The 22,296-nt window shown below is 42.9% G+C and overlaps 2 protein-coding genes across 3 annotated transcripts in view; both read right to left on the bottom strand.

Annotated features, from left to right (window-relative positions):
- Nucleotides 1–9,974, bottom strand: part of ATP13A2 (ATPase cation transporting 13A2) — a 44,490-nt gene extending 34,516 nt beyond the window's left edge. Inside the window, exon 1 of one of the 2 annotated variants that reach the window (XM_075190440.1) lies at nt 9,818–9,974. In XM_075190440.1, coding sequence (XP_075046541.1) covers nt 9,818–9,965 — 148 coding nt within the window. In that variant the 5' untranslated portion in view covers nt 9,966–9,974. Of the gene's footprint in view, nt 1–6,601; nt 6,689–9,817 lie in introns of those variants that run through there. The other variant, XM_075190442.1, reaches the window with a different exon arrangement.
- Nucleotides 9,975–13,188: 3,214 nt separating this feature from the next.
- Nucleotides 13,189–18,925, bottom strand: SDHB (succinate dehydrogenase complex iron sulfur subunit B). Its single transcript, XM_075191604.1, has 8 exons — nt 18,631–18,925; nt 16,327–16,466; nt 16,038–16,123; nt 15,822–15,958; nt 15,435–15,551; nt 14,794–14,895; nt 14,442–14,564; nt 13,189–13,726 (listed from the first exon to the last, which is right to left on the bottom strand). The coding sequence occupies exons 1-8, from the start codon at nt 18,907–18,909 to the stop codon at nt 13,649–13,651; spliced, it is 1,062 nt and encodes a 353-aa protein (XP_075047705.1). The 5' UTR covers nt 18,910–18,925; the 3' UTR covers nt 13,189–13,648.
- Nucleotides 18,926–22,296: the final 3,371 nt, after the last annotated feature.

The following is a 22,296-nucleotide window of genomic DNA, read 5'->3' on the forward strand; positions in this document are numbered from 1 at the left end:
AAAAAACCCGAAACACTTTATATCAAAGTTATATGAAAATCGATAAATAATGTCATATATTGGGGTGCAGTGCCCGTATATCGCTGCATACCCGGCCCAGATTGGCAACATGGCAATTGCCAGAAGCCCTGGTGTGCCAAGGGGTATACACAGACTTATGTGGGTTTCCAGACTTCTGTTAAAATAAGTCGTCCCCCTCAGCTCCGATTCTGATTTGTGTTCGACAAAGACCACTACATGCTCCACACTCATTAATGTACCCGAGCACCAACCGACAGACGCACGGTGCCCACGGTGATAACTAAACCTATACTTACCAACTCTCCCAGAATGTCCGGGAGACTGCCGAATTCTGGGTGTGTCTCCCGGACTCCTGGGAGAGTATGGCAGCCTCCCGCATCTGCCCACTTCCTAGAATTAAAGCCAAAATGCTGCGATAACCTGAGAATCGCGGAATTTGGCCATCCCCCCCTCTGTAAAATGATGCATTAGCGTCATTAAGTCGGAAATCAAGTTAAATTCAGAACCCTGTATGTTTGATCTGATAAAACAATTCAACCAAAGAGCCTTTAACACTGCAGCAATTTCCTAAAGGCAGCGGAAGTAAAACTCTCCTGTGAGGGGGTAAATTTATCGTTTTACAGGTTTGTTGAGAAATGCATTTCTTTAACACTGGCTGTCTGGAATAGAAGAGATTGCAATCGCTGCATCTTCAGCGCTACAACCCCTGCGTCAGCCCCCGATGACTTCAACTTAAAAAAGTAAAAATATTAGTTGCATTAAGGTTGATGGTATATTACAGGTTTCCGATAAAGCGGAGTTAGACTTTCATGAAGCTGCGTCCAGAAACCGATTCATTCCATCCATATTCTAAAATAAGTGCAACGTTCTTTTCAAAACAAGGAGCCCCAAAATTGATGATTGACGGACAGAAGTGTTATATGATGATGCAGAGATGAGCACAGACCGTACACAGAAATAAACATATATCACCCGTAAATTCATAGTAACAAAAGCAGAGATTAACGCGCGTCTGCAGCGTTACGTAACGTTGCCCGTGGCCAGTTCGACCGTGTGTAATACCACCAGGTCATCTGGAATCAGCCTTAAAATCTGCCACAAAACAAACGTTTCCTTATTCTCACAATTCATCCTTTTCATGGATCCTTTGGTTGAGTTCTGCCATTTAATCCATGTGATATGACCGAACACACGGGTTATTGTAGAATGTGATTATACAGATTCCCTGCGGGCGCAGAGTGACCCTGGGAGGCTGCGGAGGGTCCTATCCGTACGATACAAACACGCTTCCCTCACTGGAGATACGGGGGTCCATTTGCACCCTATGTACAACAACGTCAGCAGCAGTACGGTAAATAGAGATTTCAAAAAACAATTTATAAAAATAAATCGTTTCTTATGGTGGCGACTAAGGAAACGCTGCAGCTCCTGGACAGACCGTTATTCCTGTAGCAAATATCAGATGTGCTGCAACAATTCGCCAACGTGCAGAGCTCCTTCCTTTGATTAAGTTAGCAGACAATTATGGGGGAATTCAATTAGCCGCGAAGTGTCTCCGGAACGTCAGCGAGACATTTTGTAGCGGAGATTTCTGTAATTTCTCCACCCACTCAACTCTATGGGGCGCGAGGAAAATTGAGCGGACACTTTTACCATAATTGCCAGCAAAGGCCGCGCACAAAATAAACGCCAATTGAAATCCCCCCTCACTGTCCAGAGAGACGGTAATGTACATGGTGAATAAATAACCGTCATATCGGGGCATGCATGGTTATTTCTTAGGGTAACTACAGAGAGCAGAACAAACAAAAAAAAAACCTGGAAAATCTGGGTAAATGAGGAACACAAAGTATATTGAAAGCAATGATTTCCACGGGTGCGGCTCGTGCATTATTACGCAAATGACATTGCAGTATGGTCCGGGTAATGTGTAATACGATGGACTTGCCTGGGTGCCCATAATTATGGCTGCACAAGGAGACTCAGCGACACTGAAAGAGGGGGCCGATTGTTGGGGGCTCGTTTGGCTGCAGTGACCAAGTCGGTGCAATTTCCTAATGTTTCATGAGCAACGTTGTCAAAGGTGATGTCAGCCTGGAGCTCTGAGAGAGCAACATCATCAGGAAAGTACAAGTGTATTCTCCAGTATTGTGTGGTAATCTGCAGCGTAAACCAGTTGGGTGACAATAGCACTAAATCCCTCCGGCACATGTTCAGTCTCTACGCCGCAGCGCACAAAGGCCGCACGACGCCCTATTAAATAACTCAATATTGGTGGTTGCATTTTTTATGTCCACTACCTCTACTTTCAAACCAGTTTGAATAGTTAGAAAAAAGCTGCATTTTCAATTAAAGCGCTTCGCAAACATCCAGTTTACCAAGATTTTCCCCAAGCATAAAAGTCCCTCAGCGCCCAGTAGCCGCGCACCATCTGTCCGGAGTTTGAACCAGTGAAATGATTCATTACCGTCAGAGAAACTTCTTTGATTACACAAAGCTGTGACCTGTCAAACAGCCGAGAAACTGAGGGAATTACAGCAAGTTACTTCCCCAAAAAAAAACCTGCAATTCATGCCGAGAACTGACGGGGGGAGCGGCCGTCACATGACCAGGACGCACATTCTCCCCTTGTTAGAGGTGAGGGCAGACCTCTCCTCTGGCAAACAGGAAAACATTCAACACCGCTATATTAATGGTTGGCATCAGGGTGTAACCTGAGCCACAGGGAATGGTGGTATTTAAATACATTTTACAGTAATCTGTGAATCTCCGCATATGCATACACAGGATTGGTTTACCCACAGCAGCCTCCCCCATTACAGGGAGACTCCCCTGGGTTTATTACATAGTATTTTAAGCCAAAGAATGTAGTTGTCAATGTGATACCTTCCTCCTACCTGAGCTCAGACCAGATACACCATTACCATATGACACAAATTATGCTGAAATACAGGCGACTGCCAGAGAATCAGATACCGTTACGTAATAAGCATCATATATCAGAACAGTCAGTACCGTACCACATTTTCTGCATTTACACTGCGCAGTCAACAGATATAATCTATGCCATCATTAATTTCTTCCCACTGTCGTGTTATGTCTAGGAATTTTACTGGGCCCTTATATATGGGGGGGGGGGGGGCAAGGGGTGTGTGGAGCTATAGAGGGGGTTGTGAGCTTGTGGACCAATATTAAGCCACAATTATAGTGATTGCAGCTGCTTATTGGTCCCTCCAGCTCACACCCACTCTCTCAAAATTTGCAGGTGCTTATCGCACAGAAACTGGGGTCCCCTGGGAATAACTTTCAGGGTGCAGGTACAAATGTAACTTTAAATAATTTAAAAACACTGTTTCCTGAGCGGATGACACAGAGAGATTAACTCACTGTGAAGACTGACGTGTATATCACAGGATACATATATGAATAAAGTGTCCAGGTCACAGACAGAGGTCAGCAGATTTTTAGGTTTGTAGATCAAGCAGCAAAGCAAACGTTACAACCATGTGAATATTACATGACCCCTCTGTGCTTGTACACACAGACTACATGTACAAGAGTATTCCCTTTAAATATCACTCCCGCCGTAAACTCCTATGAACACACTTTATATAAGTGCATCACTTAAAAGAAAAAAACAAAAACGTCAGTGATCTATAATCACATTGTATTTATGAGCAAAACTGTACTTAGCATTATAGAAACACACGTTATAGACCGTTTCAGACCGATTATATTACATTATGTTAAATATGATTTTTTTGTTAAGGCCTCATAAAGCCCTTGTTCAGCCATTTTTGTAACTCACATAGATAAATTATTTGCTAAAAGATATTATTCATTCTTCTGCTGAAATTCAGTTTTGCAAGATATAAGCCCACAGCCTTGAGGTTAAGCTGACAGAAAACTCCTGAAGAATGTAGCAAAATTTGTGAACAATAGGTAGTTTCATTTTCACCCTGTAGTGTGGGAGCTGTGCCCATGACTTTGGACATGATGGCAGACAGGAGATAAACCTCCAGCCCCACCATCAGCAGCGCATCCCATAGACTAATGTTATATATATCTATAATATAAAAGTCTAGTGGCGTGTGTTAGTCTGTGTGTGAAAAAAAACAAAAACCAAGTTGCAGCGCCACCTGCTGGGCAGAGTTATACACTGACCTACTAAATTCTTAGTGTGTGTGGGGAAAAAAATTCAAAAAGAGCTGAAATTTGGTAGGGCTCAAACTCATTTTCGTGAGGTAATTTTACCTCATGAACACACATGTGTAGAGGCGTGTGTTAGTATGTGTGTGTGTGAAAAAAAACAATTTTCTCAGAAAGGGCTCATCCAATTGACCTGAAATTTGGTATACTGACATTATTTGACAAAAAAATTAGAATAGTCAAGTCAGTTAACTTCCATCATCCCCCCTTCCCCCTGTGGGAGGGGTAGTAAAGGCTAAATTTACGAGTTGAGGGGTCAAACTCATTTTCGTGAGGTAATTTTACCTCATGAACACACATTAAAAAGGGCGCTTGCGTCGGGAAGTAACGATCTTCCCCTGAGGAGGCCTGGGCTAGGCCCAAATGCATGACAAGAACCTTTTTAAGACCTTAAGTATCTTGATTTGACTAGAATGCATGAGTATCATGCACGGGTTAACTTGTCTAATATATAAAAGTAAAAGCCTAGCGGCGTGTGTTAGTGTGTGTGGAAAAAACTATTTTCTCAGAAAGGGCTCATTCAATTGACCTGAAATTTGGTATACTGACATTATTTGACAAAAAAATTAGAATAGTCTAGTCAGTTAACTTCCATCATCCCCCCTTCCCCCCGTGGGAGGGGTAGTAAAGGCTAAATTTACGAGTTGAGGGGTCAAACTCATTTTCGTGAGGTAATTTTACCTCATGAACACACATTAAAAAGGTCGCTTGCGTCGGGAAGTAACGATCTTCCCCTGAGGAGGCCTGGGCTAGGCCCAAATGCATGACAAGAACCTTTTTAAGACCTTAAGTATCTTGATTTGACTAGAATGCATGAGTATCATGCACGGGTTAACTTGTCTAATATATAAAAGTAAAAGCCTAGCGGCGTGTGTTAGTGTGTGTGGAAAAAACTATTTTCTCAGAAAGGGCTCATTCAATTGACCTGAAATTTGGTATACTGACATTATTTGACAAAAAAATTAGAATAGTCTAGTCAGTTAACTTCCATCATCCCCCCTTCCCCCCGTGGGAGGGGTAGTAAAGGCTAAATTTACGAGTTGAGGGGTCAAACTCATTTTCGTGAGGTAATTTTACCTCATGAACACACATTAAAAAGGTCGCTTGCGTCGGGTAGTAACGCTCTTCCCCATAGGAGGCCTGGGCTAGGTCCAAATGCAAAAGGCCTTAAAGTAGCTTGATTTGACTAGAATGCATGAGTATCATGCACGGGTTAACATTATATATATATATATATATATATATATATATATATATATATATATATATATATATATATATACATATATATATATATATATATATATATATATATATATATATATATACATACACACACACACACACACACATACACAGATCTACCTGATACCACAGACAAACTTGGATCAGATTTTAGATCTAACAATTATATGGACAATAAGTAGATAATGTTCATTTATACTGGCAGCAGCATGGACTAAACATGGCACAGCAGAGGAAGGTAAACATGGCACAGCAGAGGGAGGTAAACATGGCACAGCAGAGGGAGGTAAACATGGCACAGCAGAGGGAGGTAAACATGGCACAGCAGAGGGAGGTAAACATGGCACAGCAGAGGGAGGTAAACATGGCACAGCAGAGGGAGGTAAACATGGCACAGCAGAGGGAGGTAAGCACTGGGGTCACAAACATACATAGATTTCATTGTAGAATATCACCCCCAGCCTCACTGCACAGTCAGACCCAACTATTATTAACCTGTCTCAAAACAGTGCCTGAGCCAGCCGCACACTGTGCCAGCCGCACACTGTGCCAGCCAAACACTGCCACCAGCCCCTCCACAGTGCCAGTCCCAGCACACTGCCACCAGCCCCTCCACAGTGCCAGTCCCAGTACACTGCCACCAGCCCCTCCACAGTGCCAGTCCCAGCACACTGCCACCAGCCCCTCCACAGTGCCAGTCCCAGCACACTGCCACCAGCCCCTCCACAGTGCCAGTCCCAGTACACTGCCACCAGCCCCTCCACAGTGCCAGTCCCAGCACACTGCCACCAGCCCCTCCACAGTGCCAGTCCCAGCACACTGCCACCAGCCCCTCCACAGTGCCAGTCCCAGTACACTGCCACCAGCCCCTCCACGGTGCCAGTCCCAGCTACCAGGTCTAGTACTAGCAGCCAGTTACCCCTCTACCAATCAGACTCCGGTCTATAACCATTTCCAGGACCAGCACCCGGCACTAGGTGCCCCAGTCATGCCCACATCCAGTGCTGCCCGCACCCCGGCCATTCCCTGTACCCACAACCTGCTATTCCTGAATGAAGCCCCCCTCCTCGCGCAATGCAGGCTGGGTATTAACCCCCTACGTGCCCACACAGCCCCCAAACCTCACCTGTATCCATTCTGCACCCTCCACTCTTCTGTCATCTCTGCACAGCCAGGGGCGGCCGCGGGGCATGTCGGGAGTTGTAGTTCCTCCCACTGACCCCTCCCCTTCTACACAGTCACCAGATACAGAAACTGTGTCAGAGTCCTGAAATACTGCAGCTGTGCCCACAATACAGCACAACACACATACTATCTGTACACTGTGCAAAACACACACACACACACACATATAATACTATCTGTACACTGTGCAAAACACACACATATAATACTATCTGTACACTGTGCAAAACACACACACACACACACACACACACATATATAATACTATCTGTACACTGTGCAAAACACACACACACACACACACATATAATACTATCTGTACACTGCAAAACACACACACACACACATATAATACTATCTGTACACTGTGCAAAACACACACACACACACACATATAATACTATCTGTACACTGTGCAAAACACACACACATATAATACTATCTGTACACTGTGCAAAACACACACACATATAATACTATCTGTACACTGTGCAAAACACACACACACACATATAATACTATCTGTACACTGTGCAAAACACACACACACACACACATATAATACTATCTGTACACTGTGCAAAACACACACACATATAATACTATCTGTACACTGTGCAAAACACACACACATATAATACTATCTGTACACTGTGCAAAACACACACACATATAATACTATCTGTACACTGTGCAAAACACACACACATATAATACTATCTGTACACTGTGCAAAACACACACACACACACACACATATAATACTATCTGTACACTGTGCAAAACACACACACACACACACATATAATACTATCTGTACACTGTGCAAAACACACACACACACACACATATAATACTATCTGTACACTGTGCAAAACACACACACACACACATATAATACTATCTGTACACTGTGCAAAACACACACACACACACATATAATACTATCTGTACACTGTGCAAAACACACACACACACATATAATACTATCTGTACACTGTGCAAAACACACACACACACATATAATACTATCTGTACACTGTGCAAAACACACACACACACATATAATACTATCTGTACACTGTGCAAAACACACACACACACATATAATACTATCTGTACACTGTGCAAAACACACACACACACATATAATACTATCTGTACACTGTGCAAAACACACACACACATATAATACTATCTGTACACTGTGCAAAACACACACACACATATAATACTATCTGTACACTGTGCAAAACACACACACATATAATACTATCTGTACACTGTGCACAACACACATAATATCTGTACACTGTGCACAACACACATAATATCTGTACACAACACACATAATATCTGTACACAACACACATAATATCTGTACACAACACACATAATATCTGTACACAACACACATAATATCTGTACACAACACACATAATATCTGTACACAACACACATAATATCTGTACACAACACACATAATATCTGTACACAACACACATAATATCTGTACACAACACACATAATATCTGTACACTGTGCATAACACATATAATATCGGTACACTGTGTATAACACACACATATAATAATATCTGTACACTGTGCAAAACACACACATAATAATATCTGTACACTGTGTATAACACACATATAATAATATCTGTACACTGTGTATAACACACATATAATAATATCTGTACACTGTGTATAACACACATATAATAATATCTGTACACTGTGTATAACACACACATAATAATATCTGTACACTGTGTATAACACACATATAATAATATCTGTACACTGTGTATAACACACATAATATCTGTACACTGTGCATAACACACCTATAATATCAGTACAGAATCTCCCCAGACTGTACCTGTGTATATGACCTATAATAACATTATTATCAATCCTTTCGGTCTCCAGGAACATCACAATGTTATGACTATACGTTGAGGATTTTGTAATAACCAACTTGGTGCAACATACACACAGATAGTGTAACACAGAGCAATCGACCAGATGCTCTCAAACCTCAGTAACAGGACATGGTCTATGGATCTCCTACAGGAGCCCAGGTGATCAGTGATCCCTCCACCTGTGCCCCTGGGGGAGAGATAGAAAACATGGCCTGTCACCGCAGTTTTGTTTTATGGTCTAAGAAGCCGTTGTTACCTCAGGAGCTGCAGATATGATGAACGGTACAACTTCAATTCTATTATTTTGGGCTGGAGGTTATTTACTAAATGCGGATTTGAAAAAGGTGGAGATGTTGCCTATAGCAACCAGATTCTAGCTGTTATTTTGTACAATGTACTAAATAATTGGTAACTAGAATCTGTTTTGTTGCTATAGGCAACAGCACCACTTTTTGAAACCCACAGTTTAATAAATACACCCCAATATGTTATTTGAATTAGAGCAGCAATCCCATGAAACAAAATAAGATTTTTCTTTAACATAAATCACTGTGACAAGCTATAAGATAGTTGGAATTTACTATGTTCCCTTGTTTGTATGTTTTTTAGGCTGCTATTAATGGTTTAGGATTCTGGGAAACCATGGCAACCACAGTCACATGACACAGAAGACAATGAGCAGAGAGGCTTTGGAACACTCTGCGACATCCTCCTCCCCCCATCACATGACACATGGAGAGCTGGGAGCCATTTGTGTTTGACAGAGATATTTTGAAACAGAGACAATGACCATCAGATGCCTGTTGAAAAGGTACTTAACTTGTTATTTAAAGGAAAAAAAAATAAAGTTTGTTTCCTATGTGGGATTGCTGCTTTTAGTCCTTGTTTATTACTAAAGTTACCGTTGTTTACACTAGATAAAAGGATTATTCCAGATTGTTCATTAGTACAATGAGAAATATGCACAAATGTCTAATGTAAATTTACACAGCTCCAACCTCATTGTGAGACTCTCAGCTGTTGAAATCTAGGAAGTTCCTCATAGAGATTGTATTGTAATTACATAATCTGGTTCCCACTTCCCCATGTGACTGGAATAGAACATGTACTAACTAGAGACACATGGGGTAGATAATGTTATAGGACACATACACAGCTAAATGTACTATAGAGGAGTCCTGCGGATATGTAATCAGTATTATCACCCTTAAGTGTGAGATCACCGACCTGCAGTTCTCCAGTAATGCAGTAAATCCGCACCGCACCCTCTCATCTGTAGTATGAACCTCGCCGGTCCAATGTACGGTGCATTATGTGCGCCATCGGTCCCCTCTGCCAGAGCCAGTTTCACTGCGTACACATCGTTCATTTTCATTATAGAACTAGCGACACTGGCAGCTGCGGCTTTACTCTGCGACAGTCCAAGTGTTGGTTGTAGGAAACGTTCCACAGACCGTTATATCAAAAGATATATTCAGTGATAAGTCAGGAAGCAGAGCGATCAGTGAGACAGTGTCGTGTCCATGCAGCTAGTGTGAAATAAGGACTATAGAGAGAGACATGACTGGTGAGGAGCCCCAGTGATAAGGACAAGGAGTGTTAGTAATGATGTAATGAGGCCGTCACAGCTGCTCCTATCAGTGTCTGGTGTTAGATGAGGTGCAGGTGGTCACACAATGGCAGCTACTGCACTAATCACCGTTTATTCCCTGTTACATGTACAGCTGCAAAACATTTACACTATGTCCCAATGACCCTTCTTCCCCCCCAGAAGATTGGAGGAGTAATCAACACCACAACAAAACATGGACAAAAAGAAAGGAAAATATTAAATGTATTTTTCCTGTTAATGCCGAGTTTGGATATTGAGATCGATCCCTGGGTTACACTCCTAACAGGGCGAATGCACTAACATGCTCTTTTTTTTTAAATTAAAATATACATTCCCATGTAAGACCTTTGTAAGTGAGTGCATGGGAGGATTTGCACACTAAGAGGGAGATTCAATCCACCACCATGTGTCTCCGCAGACACAACGCGATGTTGAGGCCGGAATCTCCGTTCATTTTTCCTCGTGTCCTACAGAAGAGCGCAGAAGAATGTGCAGAGATTCCTTGCTGGAGATGTGGACATCTGGACATTGAGGCCCTGTGTGCCGGCATCTCGCTTCCAACTGAATCTCCCCTATACGCTGCTCGGACAATACTGCAGGCGCGGGATCATTGACGCTGTCGCACATCAGCGGCAGTACAATAACCGGGCACAGCGAGACACCGCAAAATTCACAGAGAGGTTTGCGTCATGTTCAATTTGGAAAGTGGTGCAGGCAGATAAACCTATTAGGAGACACAGACATGACCAACGGGGAAAAAAAAAAAGAGATATAAACCAACTACTGACATCATGAATTAACGGATTCTATTGTTTGTGACAATTTGCCCAATAAATGTTTTATCTTTTCCTTTAAACCATTTTGTTTACTCTCTGTGCCCTATCAAACTCAGGAAAGAAGAAATAAATGAGGTGATTTAATCACATGGAGGAAACTTTGTACAGGAAGAAATGTGACATCTGAAGACTATCCACCTGTAGAGTGCCCGGGGCACAGGACAGGACTGGGAGAGCTGGGGCCGTTGGTTAGATTCCAGACCAGGTCCAATCTGTGGACTTTGTATGTTCTCTCCATGTGTGCGTGTTTCCTCCCACACTCCAAAAACATACTGGTAGGTTAATTAGCCGCTGATAACATGAACCAAACAGAATTAGCCCTAGGTTAGGGCAGAGACTGAATTTAAAATATTCTCTGTACAGCACCACAGAATTGGTGGCGCTATATAGATGATTAAAATGTATTAGTTCCATTATATGTCACCCTCTTTATAATGTCCAACACACTAACTCCCAGCTCTATGTTCTGCACAATAATACCTTATAATAAGTCACCCTCTGTATAACCTCCAGCACTAGGTGTGTTCTCTGCACAATAAGATGTATTTGTTCCATTATAAGTCAGTCGATGTATTTGTTCCATTATAAGTCAGTCGAGCACAGCTGTGCCCAGTGTTACGCTGGCACTGTAGTGGGTGCGCCGTCTCTGAATGATGGGCCACCTCTGCCACAACCAGATTGTGACATTTTATAATCACCATTGTTGTGATAGAACCTGAAGTAATCAACTTGTATCATATTTGTATATTGGGAGAATGTGGTTGTTACTGGATCTACAAGTCACTCAGAAATACGAGATGAACTCAGGAAACACAGAGTCTGATAATGATCACTGAGCACACAAACATCTTCACCTCCTGCGTTCCAGGAATTCCCCCAAAGTGTCTGTAAAGCTGGGTACACACTACAGGTTTTTCGTCCAATAATTGGACAAATCAGCCGACATATGGCTATTTGGTCAGATATTGTGTAGTGTGTATACTTACACAATGATCTAAAGTCGCCCCAAAGTGCCAATCATCGTGTCGTTTGGTTGGTCGTACTGTTTAATTTTTGCAGACCAATCACCTTCCAATCCTGCAGTGTGTATGAATTCACCCGACTATCGGCCAATAATGTATCTCAGAGTGACAGGTCTCAGTCTGCCTGCTGCTGATCTTGTCATGAGCCACGGTTTCTGTCAACTGTCTGCGGCTGTTTTTCTTTAGAGAAGAGACTGATATGGATGGTACGGGCTGCTCCCCCCTCTCTCCCCCTGCACATGTAGTCTTAACCCTCTGTGTGCTGGCTGGAACGGATAAGATTAGTGCATCATGAGATTAGAGCAGCGTCCGTCCGTTCCTGGGGTTAAACTTCAGCTGCCGGAGATAAAGCTGTCACACAGAATTTACGGGCAGTTTACAGTTCTGCACTCCGCACAGTGCTGTGTCAAGACAGGCTGCCCAATACAATTGCCGGGCTGAACATCTCTCAATTAATTAAGACCTGAGCTGCCACTTGCCTTTTATGGACTACCTTGCAGCCGATAATTTTGACAGATGAAGAGCAGAGATCGGATGATAATCGTGTATAGTGTGTACACATCAATCGGTACGCTGATTGGGATTTTTTTAAATTTATTCTGTTGTTGGTATATCGTTAATCGTTTACTTTTCTGTAGTGTGTACCCAGCTTAAGCAGCAACGTGACCTCTTCTACTTATTGTCTGATCATTGTGACAGCACTTGTCCCAGAATTCATCTTCTAGCATTAGATGTATATTATGCACAAGTGACAACACACATATGACTATTTGCTGATATGAATACCAAATGTTTCAAAACTTCTTGTGAAAGTTGGAATCTCCCAATATGTACATAAACCCCCCCCCCCCTCATAGCAACTTATTCCAAACTGAAATGTGTGTATTACAATAGAATAACACTCCCTCCCCCTACATTAAATACTGCACCCTGTACTGTTAAATATGATATTACAAGTCGCAGTGGACTGATGTTATAAGAGGTGAGACAGAGATCCACAATGACTTGTAATATTTAAGGAATGAACATACAATGTTATTTGCCTCATCTTGATTTTCCAATATTAAAGAATAATGGAGTATTTCCTGCTGTCCCACTAAAACCTGCAGACCACACACTGCCAGGGTCTTAGTATATCAGGAAGCTTTTATTCAGTGTTTACGTAATTACACAGGACTACGTGATGCAGCGCCAGCTCCTCCTATAGGGCAGGGACCTGCTCTAATACAACACAAAGGTGGAACGCTAAATCCAATGCACTATGCTTGGGAAGAGATGGGGTTTAAATAAAAATATATTTAAGTGGTAAAATGACTGAATGGTCAATCCATGTTTATATTAATTAGCGCAGTAACACAGGCTGTCAAATATATTAATGTTTCAGTACAAGATGAGAACGTCCCCTTACATTCCCTCTGCACAGGAGTCACACAGCTTTAATTCAGGGAAGATAAAGAAGTGTGCAACACAATTAATTCCTTCTTTACATCCTTCAAGCGCAGCTAATTAAGAGGCTGCAGCAATGACAGCGCAGTGGGCGGAGTCCAGGGTCGTACGAGGAAGGGACAGTGGTGTGTAGTATGAACCGTTACGCTGTGGCCGCTCTCTGCTGATAGGTCGCCATCATTTTCTTGATTTCAGCAATGGCTTTACCGGGGTTCAAGCCCTAAAAATAGAGACAGAACAGAGATAGAATTAGCCCCCACAATTCTTGTAATTTTTTTTTATAGTTTGGTTTTAACAGAACCAAACGGGGAAAATAATTACATCTGATCTCCTCTACTATGGGGTAAATATATTAAACTGTGGTTTTTGCAAGTCGTTGATATTCGGCGACTTTACAGGGCAAATTTAACATGGCAATGTCTTTAAACGCAAGTTTTGCCTTTAAAGACATCACCTCTTTAAAGAATCCACAGTTTGATACATTTAAACTACAGTTTAATATATTTACCCCCAAACATTTTTCTCAAGGTTTGAGGTAGGTATAGCGTCAGAACCACTCATAGTGCTCCAGAGTGCCAATCCAACCCTGTGCTTCCTTACAGCACAAGGGGACTCCACCTACGCTCTGCCACCCTATATATTTACAGCAGGGGTTAATAAGTGGGTTTTACTTCCCTTAGTCGAACCGTTGTACAATGTTATCTCTATATAGAGATGACAATCAGGCCCTCACTCTGCTGTCTCTGATAGTGGTTTTACAACGTAGCGTTTCCTTTCTCTGCCGCTGTTCAGTTTGGAGATATTTAATAGAAGATCTCATGTTTAGAACAGCTCCCGTCATCGCCTTTACTTGTTTAGAGGGAAAAGCCGCTTACGACGCAAGCGGAGGTCTCAGAACAACTGCCATAATAATGGGTATACATAGGGACATATACCTTGGGACATGTCCTGGTGCAGTTCATGATGGTGTGGCAGCGGTACAAGGAGAAGGGGTCCTGCAGTTTGGCCAATCGCTCCTCCGTGTAGTCGTCTCTGGAATCAATCATCCAGCGATAAGCCTGAAATCCACAGCAAGGGAGTGAGTTATGTGACTTTAATGAGTCCCTGAAATCCTGCCCACAAAGAGGTCTACAGCACCCCCTCTGATCAGGGAAAGGAAGACAGAGAGCAAGAAAAAGTATTTTATCATACAAACAAATAGGGGGGAGGCACAGCAGGGAGAGACTTGTGTACGGCGAGCATTGACGGTTACTGTGCTACAGTGATACTCTCACAATATCCAGTTACCTGCATGAGGACTGCTGGTCCCAGGTACTTGTCTCCGTTCCACCAATAACTGGGACAACTAGTGCTACAGCAGGCACACAGGATGCACTCGTACAGTCCATCCTGGTCACAGAGGGGAACGGATCAAAGGGTTATTCACAGAAGGGAGGTTAAGTCACATATAACATGATCTGAGAACCACTGAATGCAAATATTCTCAAATATATGTAATATAAGGAAAAATTGATGCCGTGTGATAATGTGCGTTAAGCAACCTCTCTATTACCCATCTCTTTATATGAAGAAACATGAGTGACATTAAATAAACACTGCAGGCTCTTGTCATAAATGGATATTGTCCACACCAGACCTGTCAGATAGCAGATTACACCACAGGGCGATCTAAACTATAGATCCATTCATTAAGGGACCTTTTCATATCGGATAAGATTGTATTTCAGACAGGATCGAGGTTGCTGCATCTGGGTTTAAAGATCAATTATGTATTAAAAAAAAGCAGTTATTAGGCACCGGATATGATGGTTATATAACCAGGACGTAGCACAGGCAGCTGGTAGTATTGATTACGACCCCTAAACTCCACCTTGTGCCCGGAGAAATGGGTTCGGCCACCGTGAGGTTATATAAACCTTCTCACTCACCAGCTTGTCGCGGTCCTCGATGGACTGGATGTATTGTTCCTTCCCCTGATTGGACTCATCCTTCTTCTTCAGGTAGGGCTCAATGGATTTATACTGAGCATAGAAGTTACTTAAATCCTTGGGGAACAGAAAGGAACACAAATCCTCATACGGTCACCTGTATGTCATGTGACTGAGAGGTATCGTTAAGTGAAGGTTCATACATTAGAGAGCGCCTTCTATTGGAGCAGTGTGTACTGCTCCTGAATTCTTAATGGACTAACTCAAGGGGGAGCGAGTAACCGACAAACATACAACACCAACATAACTTAATTCTAAACACAAAGAACGCTGTAGCTACACCCACCCCCAATCAGATAACCCAGGAACTGTGGTTCCAGCACTTACAGGTACAAGGTCCTTCACTACATACAAGTGAGGGAGGGGGTAGATTTTGGAGACTTTACTCAGGTTATCGTCAATCCTGGTGGTGCAGGCCAGAGTGTTGCCCCCGTTAATATTCATGGCACAGGAGCCACAGATACCTGGAAGAAGGTAATAAGTAGATTGGGTATCTTCCTGCTGACCCCAGGGTCCTCAGCATCACTCCCAGAAGACACTCACCCTCTCGACATGACCTGCGGAAGGTCAGCGTGGGGTCCATCTCATTCTTAATCTTAATGAGAGCATCCAGGACCATGGTGCCGCACCTGAGGGTGAAGAGGAGAATGGGTCAGTAGACCTGCGGCGATTGCAGAAGATGGTGCATGCAAAGCACATACTCTAATAACAGAAACTGAGTGGGATTGCAGTTAATACAGTGCTCATATGCACTGTTCATATGCCTAATATATCACAATCAGCGCAATGCAGCTCAAGAGCTTACAATCAGTAACCGGAAAAGAGAACTCACGCATTCAAGTCGATCTCATAAGTCTGCATGCGCGGCTTGTCACCAGGCTTGTCAGGATCCCATCTGTAGACGGCAAACTTCTTCAAGCGGGCCGCCGCCTGGGAGGCGGGGGCTGCGGCGGTCTGAGCGCTACGAGAGACCTGAAATAAACATACTCAGCATGAAAGATGCTGCATCTGGGTACAAGATTTATCCCACAATGTCACAGAGACCAATGTCAGTGATATCAGAGAATGCAAATCCTTTCTGGTCTTCCCAAAATCAGACTCAAACCGCTACAATCTATTTTGCACGCAGCAACTAGATTGATTGTCCCTGCTAATTGTCCCTGTTCTTCCTCTGCTGAGTCACTCTGTCAGTCTCTACATCGATTGACAGTTTTTCAACAAATCCAATATAAAATTCTTCTACTAACATACAAGGCCGTCAACAAAATTGCACCAACATACATCTCCTCACTTGTCTCAAAATATTTCCCAACTTGACACCTCCATTCTGTACAAGATCTGGGTCTCTCCTCCACTCTCATCACATCCTCCCATTCCCGGTTACAGGACTTTTTTCGGGCTGCACCCACTTTGTGGAATTCCCTCCCTCGCACAACAAGACTATCCTCTAGTCTTCAAACGTTCTCTCAAAAACCCACCTCTTCAGACAAGCTTTTAATATTCCTCAACCAGCATCTTAATCTCCTTAGGTTACCCTATTACCACCCTCTACACAGCTAACACAAGACAACAACCCTCTGACCAACATTGCTGTGTGACTGATCACACAGCCCACTCAATACTTTGTAACCTTTGCATTCTAGCTGAAAATATGCAATATGATGCAGCACTTACCCTTATGTATCAAACTCCCATTGTCCTATAGACTGTAAGCTTGTGAGCAGGGCCCTCTTACCTCTACTTATGTATTACCCAGTATTGTTTTATTACGATTTGTTCCCAAATGTAAAGAACTACGGAATCTGTTGGCGCTATATAAATAAATATTGATGATGATGTCAGAGAACACAGAATGCAAATTCACAGATAACTATGTAGAATAACAGATGAACTAAACTGAATATTTTCAAAACGTTTTTGCAAAATATTTCTCACTTTGTAAGTGGTTGGGATATTTTGCATGTCAAATAAACAGCGATGTTTTGAGTACCACATGGTGCCAGTCTACTATGGGATCTCACACTGAACTCCCCCCATAGTGTGAAACCGTAAAACAAAACAGATGGCAAAGATCGTATCACCTGAACTGCGCACCACTGCAAAATCACACACATATATACATAATCGACTTCACCGTCATTTTAGCTAATCTCTAACTCAGAGGCAAATAAATACTTCTATTAACTCGTCCGTTCTATAACGAGGCAACATAATCGTTACAGAAAGCTATAATCCTTAAATAAGGTTTGTCCCCGAGTTCTTACTGTGTATTTGTTACTATACTCACAGGTGCTGCTCTCCTTGCTCATATTGTAACTAAACCAGGTCTAGAAGTGAATGGAAAGACTACATCACATCTATTATGGACTAAAAAGGATCTAAATTTGTGGTCAGTCATTGTGAGGACATCACAGATCCCACCACATCCATATAGTGATCGGATTATTCACGCAAAGCTCGTGAGAAAGCAGCCAAGAAAAGTCATTGAAGTGTGAAGATTGGTAACAAAGAGCCTCAGTGAGGTCGCTGGTTCCAAGTAATGTGGATTTCTGGGAACACTGGTTCCCTTTTATCACTAATAACTGACAGTAAAACCCAGAATCTGAACACGTCAGTCACCAGATACACAGGGATATGAGGGTAATATATAGAGTGACACTGAGTATACACAGCTCATACTGCTGTCACCCAGGTACAGAGAGGGACAGTCAGATACACAGGGATATGAGGGTAATATATAGTGACACTGAGTATATACAGCCTCATACTGCTGTCACCCAGGTACAGAGAGGGACAGTCAGATACACAGGGATATGAGGGTAATATATAGTGACACTGAGTATATACAGCCTCATACTGCTGTCACCCAGGTACAGAGAGGGACAGTCAGATACACAGGGACATGAGGGTAATATATAGAGTGGTACTGAGTATACACAGCTCATACTGCTGTCACCCAGGTACAGAGAGAGACAGTCAGATACACAGGGATATGAGGGTAATATATAGAGTGATACTGAGTATACACAGCCTCATACTGCTGTCACCCAGGTACAGAGGGATATTAGGGTAATATATAGACATATAAATATATAATGGTACTGAGTATGACAGCTGTGGCCCCTCCAGCTCTGACCTGTAAAGCCCCCACAGTTCTCAGTAAGGAACCGCTCCGTTTCAAGGATATCACGACCGCCGCCATCTTTCTTTTGACACTTGGACACCTCCAAGCTCCCGACATGCAGCGCGGTACTGACATATAAACCATAGAGATGCGAAAAATCTGGTCTCTCAGGTCCGCCGCTGCAGCTAGAGCGGCCGTCTTGTCTTTCCTCTGTGCTCTATAGTGCGAGACGCCGCTCTGTGCTCTGCCCTCAGACTCGATGGTGTGTTGGGTAATCGCTGTGGTTGCCATGGCGACGGACGAGTCAGGTCACCTGATCTGTCCAACAGGGGGAGCTGTCAATCATTCATGTACCGGAAGACTTAACCCCTTCCTGGCCAGATGCAGTCTGCACCCAATGTCTGCAGCAGGTGTGTTTTATATTATTATTCTTATTATTCTTCTTCTTCTTATTATTATTATATTTAATTTATAAGGTGCCACTAAAGGTCCACAGCGCCGTACATGACTTATACAGAAAACAGTGACCCATGATACAGAAAGAACATAAAATTAAGAACAAAAAACGCAAGAACACAAAAGCAAAAAACACACCCACACAGGTAACATGTTAATGCAAATCAAATTATTTCTGGGTCAATGTGTGAAAGTGATGGTAGAAATCAGCAGGAAGAAGGCCGAAGCCTAAGAACACAGGGCTAGGGAAGCAGGCCAAGAGGTACAGGGGGTGATGGAATAGTAAAAGGAGCACACAAGGAAAGAGGGTCCTGCTCCTGAGAGCTTACATCATAAAGGGAAGGGGGAGACACAAATAGGGTGGTACTAACTGGGGGAGAGAGCCAGGACAAGGGCGTTAGGAAGACTGATAGACTTGAATAAAGAAATTAGTCTTAAGAGCACGCTTGAAGCCTTTGAGAGTAGATGATAACCTGATGGAACGTGGAATATCGTTCCACAGTGGCCTAGTGGTTAGCACTTCTGCCTCACAGCACTGGAGTCATGAGTTTGATTGTCAACCATGGCCTTATCTGTGTGGAGTTTGTATGTTCTCCCCGTGTTTGCGTGGGTTTCCTCCGGGTGCTTCAGTTTCCTCCCACACTCCAAAAACATACTGGTAGGTTAATTGGCTGCTATCAAATTGACCCTAGTCTGTGTCTGTCTCTGTGTGTGAGTATGTGTCTATATTAAGGAATTTAGACTGTAAGCCCCAATGGGGCAGGGACTGATGTGAATGAGTTCTCTGTACAGCGGCGCTATATAAATAAATAAATGATGATGATGATGACAGCTGGGGAGCAGCCCGGGCAAAGTCCTGGAGATGGGAGTGAGAAGAGGTGATCAGGGAGGCGGTGGTCAGAGGCAGAGCAGAGGGGGGCGGCTAGGAGTTTAGGTAGAGATGAAATTGGAAATGTAGGGAGGGGAGGATTTATTAAGAGCTTTAAAGGTGAGGGCGAGGAGTTTAAATTTAATTCTGTAGGCCATGGGGAGCCAATGTAGTGACTGTTGGAGGGAGACAGCAGAGATAGAGCGTCGAGAGAGAAACATGAGGCCGGCAGCAGCATTGAGGATAGACTTAAGAAGATCAAGGTGAGAGTCAGGTAGGCCAGAGAGAAGGAGGTTACAGTAGCAGGAATTTGAGCGGACATCTCTGCTTAACAATTGCTATCCGAGTGCAATACAATTTCTCTAACATTTATACTTTAGTTCACACTTCATAGTTTCCTTATTTTAATGTATTTACTTTGTAGCATTAGAGACATAAAATGTTAAATTAATCAAAATAAAATTAATGATTTCAAAGTTCATCATTTAACATTTCTTTATCTTTTTTTAATTTATGAATCCATATTTACCAGCCCCAGGGCTGATGCCCCAGAGCGTCCAGTTCTTCCTCTGTTAATTTAAAATCCTTGGAGGTCCAGAGGGTTGTTCAGAGTCCTCGCAAGACTGAAAAACTATGTATAATAAACTTCCTTTTCCCTCTCCTTTAACTACCCTCACCTTGTGCTGCCTCCTGCCTCGCCCCCTCCTTCCCTGAGTGACTACCTGCACTGCTCAGATGTAACAAAATAGGACAGACTTCGCTGTCTGCCCCCCTTTCTTCATGCCACTTACATCGGGCCGCCTAGCGACCATCCTCCCTTATCCCTCTTTGGCGCCATTGCTGTGCTTGCGATTCCTTAAATAAGCGTGAGAAACAGATCAGCAGGGAGTGTACAATGCAGGTGGTGGAGGATATCAGAGCTCACGTCTGGTTGTGGAATGTTGTCTTTATGTATCTGTGTTTACAGTAAAAGGTTCCGCTTCTGTTCCCCTCTTGTATATCTCTTACTATACTAACTAAATTAGTTACTACACCTATAAAAATCCTCACTAGCTAACAGCCTCACACAGCCTTAGACTGCTGTTTAAATAGGATCAAATAGCCATGTGACCCCTTTCATGAATTAACCCCCACTAATCACACACTACAAAGAAAGTAATACAATGCTTAAACAAATAGAATTTGTGACAGGATGGACCGCCTATGCCACCCTGTCTGTTATTACTGATAACCGGCTGGGCTTACTTTGCCACCGTTCCCTTTCGTTATCCCAAATGCGCCCTCTTCTGCGCAGTAGAAGGGGCTTCCAAAGCTGCCACCACTGGTTTCCTTACAGGCACCCAGTACCGGGTTTCTTCTGGGTAACTGACACTACGAGTGTACCCCGTTACTGTTGTACCTGGGCTGGTAACTCCTGACCTCTTACTATGGATCAGGGAAGCTGTGGATGGATCCCCCCTAGCCTATCACACTGATCAGGGCTGCATGGGTAGCAGGCAGAGCGGTGGTACCGGAAAACCTGGGTCTAACCTCAGAAACAGCCGGAGAACAGATTAGATTTAGGGTATAATCTGCAGGTCACAGGAATACAGCAATATTGAAGATGTTTTCAAGCAGGTCTTTGAAGCAAGATGTTTATTTGCTCTCGCACTGGTTGGAGGTACCAGTGATCAGGTCAGATGAAATCAGAAGAACAAGTTTTCAATACTAGCCAGTGCCTTTTATCCAGTTAGACATAGGCTTCTTTTAGAATCAGGATGTAGCCTATTTACACAAACATGAATTTACATGCATTGCAAAGCCAACAATATTTACGCTTATCTATGAAATTCTAGAGACGCTGGGATGTCCTACATCACATGTTGTCCACAATGTTCAGAAAGGTTTGAACGACAAAGGCCACAGAGTAACGAGCCCCTGCTGGGGTACAAATAAATATATATATATATATATACACATATATATATATATATATATATATATATATATATATATATAGAAACTATAATCTAGGCTCAGACTACTACAAGGCCCAGACCTATTGTATTACTAAGCAGACTGTTGTAGATGTAATCATATACAGTTTATACCAGAACAGTATATGTGTTATCTTTGGACCATGGATGTAGTTAGTTGGCTCCTTGGTAGCGTCACTCATATCTGAATGTTGTCTTCTTTGGTATAAAATCATTATGAAGTGAAGGTGGACATCACGAGCGGAGCAGAAGATATTCACACAAGACCGGGAACATGGTTGGGGTTCTGTCTTCTTCTCGGACACTTTTAAATATCATTTTGGGAAAAAAAAGGTTCCTGGAAATATGATCTTTATTGTGGAGTAAACTAAGTCAGAA

Source organism: Mixophyes fleayi, chromosome 11 (assembly GCF_038048845.1).
Source record: "Mixophyes fleayi isolate aMixFle1 chromosome 11, aMixFle1.hap1, whole genome shotgun sequence".
Classification (NCBI taxonomy): Eukaryota; Metazoa; Chordata; class Amphibia; order Anura; family Limnodynastidae; genus Mixophyes; species Mixophyes fleayi.

Bases quoted from the DNA above. Each gene is read 5' to 3' on its own strand.
- SDHB (XM_075191604.1), bottom strand. From the start codon at position 18,909: ATGGCAACCACAGCGATTACCCAACACACCATCGAGTCTGAGGGCAGA. The intron at 16,467-18,630 runs GTCAGAGCTGGA...TGTTTATTTCAG, and splicing joins GAACTGTGGGGGCTTTACAG to GTCTCTCGTAGCGCTCAGAC. The intron at 13,727-14,441 runs GTATATGTCCCT...CTCTATTTTTAG, and splicing joins GCACCAGGACATGTCCCAAG to GGCTTGAACCCCGGTAAAGC.